At 39.4% G+C, this 7,300-nt stretch overlaps 1 protein-coding gene across 1 annotated transcript in view; it reads left to right on the top strand.

Annotated features, from left to right (window-relative positions):
* The window catches only part of Pla2g4a (phospholipase A2 group IVA), a 227,402-nt gene that overhangs the window by 201,251 nt on the left and 18,851 nt on the right, over nucleotides 1–7,300 (top strand). The window contains exon 13 of the mRNA XM_055624400.1: nucleotides 5,597–5,781. Within this exon, the coding sequence (XP_055480375.1) occupies nucleotides 5,597–5,781 (185 nt within the window). The remainder of the gene's footprint in view (nucleotides 1–5,596; nucleotides 5,782–7,300) is intronic.

Raw genomic sequence — 7,300 nt, forward strand, 5'->3', positions numbered from 1 at the left:
AGGGTCATTATCAAGATGCTGTAAAACTTTAAAGTGGATATTTGAAATAATAACAAAACCTCCCCCAAATTTCCTGTGGAATTTTGTTCATCACATCCACAGAATACTTTTTAAATTATTGTAGGTTTCAAATTTTGTTTTTTGTTGTTTTTACTTTAAAGGGAAAAACCACCACATTTTGTATTATGTGCATGCCCTTAAATTCTAGGATATGAGTTATTTTTAATTATGTGTTGATTAGCCCCAAATCTATTCATAGTGGCTATAATAAAATTCTACCTGTGAGAAAGTAGATTTACCTGAACTAACATTGCCCTGAAACATTCAGTTGGTGTCATTATTATCGTTAGTGGCACATGGCTGTACTCTCTGTGGCAGATGAATGTTTCTTTAGAAACTTGTGCCTTATGGTGACGGCTGACTCACAAGCTTTTAGATCTATGAGGAACCCTCAGCTACTTAAACTTTCTAGACAAAGAGTATCAGAGAAAACCGTTCTATTACCTTTGTTCCAGATTGCTCAGCAAATCTGGGCTTGGGTCGCAGACCTCTGGGTCTGACTGGTGAGTTGTCCCCCTGCACTACACAGCATCCCCTGCGGTTTCATTAGTCATTGTTTTGCTGCTGTAAGAATGGAAGTTTTCTTGGTGTATACTTTGTTTAATCTCTTTTTCATTGTCGTTTTGCCAACATAGTTCCTCTGGGGTTTGTGTAGCACGCATCCTAGCCAATTCATCCCACATTTTAATAACTTTCTGGTAGTTTTGTGGTATTGCATATGCTTTTATTTGTCAGTGTTTTGGACTGGAAGGCAAAGCATTGAATTCCCAGTTAAAGTTCTAATATTAAACACTATTTTATGTGTATACAAACAACATAAAAAATATTTGAGGTATATTGAAACTAAATAGTCATTTGTTGCTTATGTGACATGCAGATTAAAAGTGGCCATTCTGTATTTTTATTAGCTAAATTTTCTGACTGTAAGAATTATGCTTCCTTATTGGCCTCCCTGCCTTAACAGTTGCTCAGAATCTTTAACTGGTTTCTTGCCTTGATTTCTTTCTATATTCATACAGAATTTAGATGTACCTGTAATGTGCTAGGTTCTAAAGATCCACCAGAAAACAAGTTAAACCCGGCCATTGCCTTCAAGAAGATTAAAGCCTCTTTTTTAAAATTTTTTTAAATAATTTTTTTATCTTTTATATTAGTTACAGTTTATTAACTTTGCATCTCATCTGTAGCCCCCTCCCTCATTGCCTCCCAATCCCACCCTCCCTCCCTCAGCTTTTCCCTGTCCCTCTCTAAGTCCACTGATAGGGGAGGACCTCCTCCCCTTCCATCTGACCCTAACTTATCAGGTCTCTTCAGGACTGGCTTCAATGTCCTCCTCTGTGGCCTAGCAAGGCTGCTCCTGCCTCGGGGGTGGGGAGGTCAAAGAGCCAGCCATTGAGTTCCTGTCAGAAATAGTCCCTGTTCCCCTTACTAGGGAACCCACTTGGATACTGACCTGCCATGCGCTACATCCGAGCAGGATTTCTAGGTTATATCCATACTTGGTCCTTGGTTGGAGAAACAGGGAGTAAAGCCTCTTAAAGCCGTTCCTCCAAGAGGTGATTCCTGAAGGGTTTCTATATGTTGGTTATAGTAACACTAATAGGAAAAGAGAGAACTAGCCATCCTGATTCTGAGGGTCAATGAGGGTATAGCTATACAAGAGTGTGGCCCTTGCGGTGAGGTTTGAAGAATAATCACTGTATATATCACCTCATTTCACTCCTATCCCCTGAAAAAAGACTTATTCACAATTAGAAAAGAGAATGGCACAAGGAGCTCTATGCTGATAATCCTAAGTATATATATCATGTGCATGGAATATTTGTTTTTTGAGGTTTGTTGTAGAGATTTTAGTTTTGTTTGGAAATTATTCTAAAAACTTGTTAAATTTATTACAGTTTATTCACTTTGTATCCCAGCTGTAGCCCCCTCCCTCATCCCCCCCACTCCCACCCTCCCTCCCTCTTCTCCTCCCATGCCCCTCCTCCAGTCCACTGATAGGGAGACTCAGTGGCTGGCTCTTGGATCACCTCCCCCTGAGGGGTGGGTCAGGGGCAGCCTTACCAGGCCACAGAGGACAGCCAGTCCTGGTGAGCCCTGATAGGCTGGGGTCAGATGGAAGGTGATTTAAAATTTTCATTCTTTACTTATGTTTATGTGTCTGTGTTTGTGTGTGTGCTCAAGGAGATGAGAGGAGTGAGCCCAGCTGTCAACTGCCTGATGTGGGTGCTGGGAATTAAACTTGGGTCTTTTGCAAGAACAATCTGTGCTCTTAACCACTGAGCAATTTCTTCAGCTCCAGTTTTTTGAGATGCTTTTGACATGTTCCAACATAAAGCTGTTTTCTATTAATAATTTTTGGAAACAGGTTTATTCTTAGATCTCACTAAACATTATATTAAAATTGTTCTGTAATCTATTTTGTGTTTACTCAATTAAAACATATAGGGAAAAGTTCCAATCAGTTCAATAATAAATTCATCCTAATTTATTGTTTAGACTTTCACCATTTGCTAAACATAATTGTATATTAGACTGAATTAGCCGAATTTGTTAGTGCTTTTTCAGATGGGGGCTTTACAAAGATATATCCTATCTTCTTACACATTTTTGAAAAATCTTGTTTACCATGGAAGTTTAAAGGTTTATCACAAACTGTGATCATTTTAGTTCAAAAGATTTTATTAATATTCCTGTTTATAGCTCAGAGCATAAAGGCACTTACTATCTTGTCTAACAACCTAAATTAAATCCCCAAGACCCACCTGGTAGGGAAAACCCTGACTTCCATCTGTGCGCCATGGCTTCTGTATGACATCCTACTCCACATACAAAGACATAAACATCGGTAATATAAGTAAACAACCCCCAAACCTTATGTATTGTATAAATGAAATGCCACAATTAAGATAACAATTAAGACCGTTTTCCTTTTAATTGTATACATCCTCCATGCAAAAATGAAAGGTTAAAGGCTTGTGTCCAATCTACATGTTAATGTTGGGAAAAACATTTTTTTTCTATGATAATTCTGCTCACACACATTAAAATTTGAGTGTCCTAAAGTCATTTAGGTCATTTAGGTCACTCTTAGTCCAAAGTAAGAATGAAAAAAAAAAAAAAATGCAGTATTGTGTGCCTATGACTTCAGCTTCCAGGCATTTTTAAACAAGATAAATTGTAAAACAATGACTGTAAAATAGTTACATGCCTGCAGAAACAAAGTTTGGAGGAGTTGTTCATCAGTCATGTGACTTCTTTCCTGTTTACTTTGTGTTTATAGTGTTTACTGTGACACACATTATCTGGACTAGGAAGTCCACATGACTTGATTCAGGACAGAGTTCAAAACACAGATATCCAAATATTTGTCTGTTGCGAATTGAAATCTATGTGATGGATTCATCAGATACAGCTTAACTCTTTAAGGCAATGGTTCTCAACTTGTGGGTTGTAACCCCTTTGGGGCTTGAACAAACCTTTCACGGGGGTCACATAGCAGATATCCTGCATATCAGATAGTACATTAAGACTCATAAGAGTAGCAAAATTATTGTCCATAAGTAGCAGCAAAGTAATTTTATGGTTGGGGGTCACAGCATGAAGAACTATATTAAAGGGTCACAGAAGCAGGAAAGCTGAGAACCACCGCTTTAAAGAACCTTATAGACTTACAGTGCAGTTCTTTCTGTATCTGCCAGAGAACCAGATTAACTCAATCACAGACTTGAGAAATTTTGAGTGCTTTCAGACATGGGGGGATTTTGCCCATTGAAGCATAAAACAAACTTTCTACATACTAATTGTCACATGAGAAATTGGCCTTAAAAGTACAAATATACTTTCAAAACCTGACCCCCCTCTCTCATAACATACTGAGATAGCCGGCTCAGTTTAACTCAGAGGGTTCGAATACTTATGTTCAAAGCTGACTGACATCTGAAACCCAAACCAGGCCTCTTATTAGTTGCATATCTTGACCAGTTATGTTGGCATAATCCATAGTTTGTTATAAAATAAAAAATGAATGGTAGCTGTCGGAAAGCCTCATTGTGAACTTCACACAAACTGCTGTTACTCCCGGGAACATGCCATCTCCTTAACTGTTACTGTAAGATGTCCAGTCCCAACTTTCTGAAATCTCTTTGATCACGGAAGTCTTGGTTTGTGTATGGAACAGCTCTTAATGTTTCACAAACTTGTGCTTATGGCAACACAGTAAAGACTCACTACTTCATGTGAGTTTGCCTGGAGCCAGAGCACTGGTACTCAGACCCATTCAGGTCAGGAATGCATGCACATCGCGATCATCTCCTCAAGGCAATCTTGGCCTTAAGAAAAGGAGACAGCTAGTTTTCTGATCTGTTTTGCTGAACCTATTAGCTAGAATTAAAAGAGAAAACACAGGGTCTTCAAAGCCAGTGAATTCTCGTGTCTTATATTAGAGAAAAATCCCTGCATTAAACAAATTCTATCATTAACGTTTTTAATGTTGTGTGTAACCACGGTCGCATGCTGGAAGGTATTCATGGATCAGCTCTATGCAGTGTAGTCCCTGCTTCTTAAGCTATCTATTTGAAATGGTTTCAGAGGTTTTGATTGTCCACTGGTCCCTCCTTAGTTCTGACTCTTACCTCTCTGTTGTTAGTTCTTCAGGCGTTCTGAGATTATTAAATGGACAATTCCAGAAATATTGGTTGGGCAGTTTTGTATCATTATTCTTGTTTCAGGCCGAGGATGCCTTCTCAGAAATGTCTCCCTTGATCACGGAGCAGATAAAGATGCTCGCTTGATCATGAGCACCTTGATCATAGGTGCTCCTTCCTCAGCATGTTGTCTGCTGATACTTCTGCCATGGCAGGCCTCGCTGCACTGTCTCATCAGTGCGTTTGCTTACTTGGCAGTTAAGTCATGATACCTTTTAAAGTTTACTTGGCTTGTTCAGTCCCATAATTGTTCCTGAATGGTGTCACACAGCTCATACTTACGGAGTCTGTCGTTTGGAATTTTATCTTGGACCCTTATTCTCAATATACTGTGCAGTCAGTCCAGAGAGAGGCAGATGGATCTGTTCAGACTCAGACTCAGCCTCTTCCCGGTTGTTTCATTTTATAGATGGCTTTTAGTTTGCTTCACCCTCCAATTCCAAATGTCCTCTCCTTTGCCTCTCTGCTACAAAAATTAAACAAGATGATGCCTGAAGAAATGTCTTCAAATCAGTAAAGACACTGTAATGGGATATAATATTACTAAAGACATCATGACTAGTGTCAATGACAGTGCCCAAGCTAAGTTCTTGCCTTAGCATCTTATTTGATAAAAGCCTTTGTGCTGATAGTACAGATGAAGAAACTAAGACTTAAAGATGTGAATTTATCTACATCTGTCAGAGTTAAACTTGTAACTGATTTTAACAAAGTTGGATGACCTAACCACATGAAGCTCTGTCTGTCATATTTACAATGGACATTTATGTACCTAAACTACTGTCAAATGACCATTTAATCCATTCTTCTCTTGCCTTTCGTCTTTAAAGATCCAGATGAATTTGAACGAATATATGAACCTCTGGATGTCAAAAGTAAAAAGATTCATGTTGTAGACAGTGGGCTCACTTTTAACCTGCCATACCCCTTGATTCTACGACCTCAGAGAGGGGTGGATCTCATCATCTCCTTTGACTTTTCTGCAAGGCCAAGTGACACAAGCCCTCCTTTCAAGGTAAGGAGCCTCACAAAGGAGAATAGGAGCATGCCCATGGAAGGATGCATCCCACAGTGGGCTGGGTCCCCTTATATAAATTAGGAATCAAGACAATGTCTATATGCCAATTTGATCTAGACAGTCACCCAATTAATACCCCCTCCTTCTGTGACTCTAGGCTTTGTCAAATTGACAGTTCAGGCAAACTGTGGGAAGCACTAAGGGTTCCTAGGATAAGGAGTGTGTATGATGATAAATCTTTATTACCTGTAAAATTTCACATGTTCAAAATACGTTATTTGGTCTCTTTTGAGGCTGTTAGCAGTATTCAGACAAGAAACAGGAGCTGGTAAGATGATAACAAATTATGTGCATTTTGGAGGATCAGTATGCAAATATGTTGGTGCTTCCTGGATGCAATGAACAGGGAAATAAGTGAAAGGGATGAAAACGTCACAGAAATGGCAGTGAGCACGTTGGAAAGAGCAGGGTGTTCTGACTGTGACTGGCTCTTAGGAAGGCTCCAGGGGGAAAAATTTTTAAGATTAGAAAGTAGGAAATGGAACCTTGGAGGATTTCCAGCAGACAAATGAAATAATGAAATTGGAATCTTAGGATGATTAACCTGAGTTGGTGGATGGAAGGCAAAAGGTTAAATTTATGACTTACTGTAACCCCAGCGTAGCATAATAAAATCTTGAATTATGCAAGCCACGGGCAGAACCTGGTGACCCGTGAGGGACAAGGAGGAGGTAGGTTCCAGTGATGACTCCGAGGAGGTGGTTGTGATGGTTGAAGACACTGTATTAATCATTTAACCAATGGGAGTGCAAAATGTCAAAGCCTTCATTTGATATGAGGCAGAGTTTGACTGCTGAATGAGGTGATACCTACCGCCAGCCAAGGAGTTTTGGGATACTACTTAGTAATACAAATAAGAGGCATTATATTTTTCAAGAGCTTTAAAATGTTTTACTTTTTATCATTAAGAAGCACATACACTTAGAAGACATATGAAAAATGGAAGACATACCAACCCACTTAGATATAAAAGATGCTAGTGTTTTGGTGGGTTTTTCCTCTTCCAGTCTCTCTTTGAAGGTGTGTATGGATGTATATGTCTGCATGCTAGTGTATGTATTATATGTATGTGGTGCGCTCATGTGAATGTGCAGTGCAAACAACCCCTTAGGCATGTGTGAAGGCCAGAGCAGGATTTGAGGTATTGGTCTTCACCTTATTCCGTTGAGACAGAGCCTCCAAATGAACCAGAAGCTCACAGTTTTTTTTCTAGGCTGGGTCATCAGCTAGGTTTTAAGTCCTGCCTGTCTCCATTCCCTAAGTGTTTGCAACCATCCCTGGATTTTTACATGGGTGCTAGAGAATAAAATCAGGTCCTCATGCTTTCAAACTAAGTGCTTTCAATCAGGAGCCATCTCCCCAGGGCCCAATTTTCTATGTTTAAAAATGATTATTGTTGTTGTTGTTATTAGTGTGTGTGTGTGTGTGTGTGTGTGTGTGTGTGTGTGTGTGTGTG

Source organism: Psammomys obesus, unplaced genomic scaffold (assembly GCF_907164565.1).
Source record: "Psammomys obesus unplaced genomic scaffold, mPsaObe1.curated_primary_1811, whole genome shotgun sequence".
Lineage (NCBI taxonomy): Eukaryota > Metazoa > Chordata > Mammalia > Rodentia > Muridae > Psammomys > Psammomys obesus.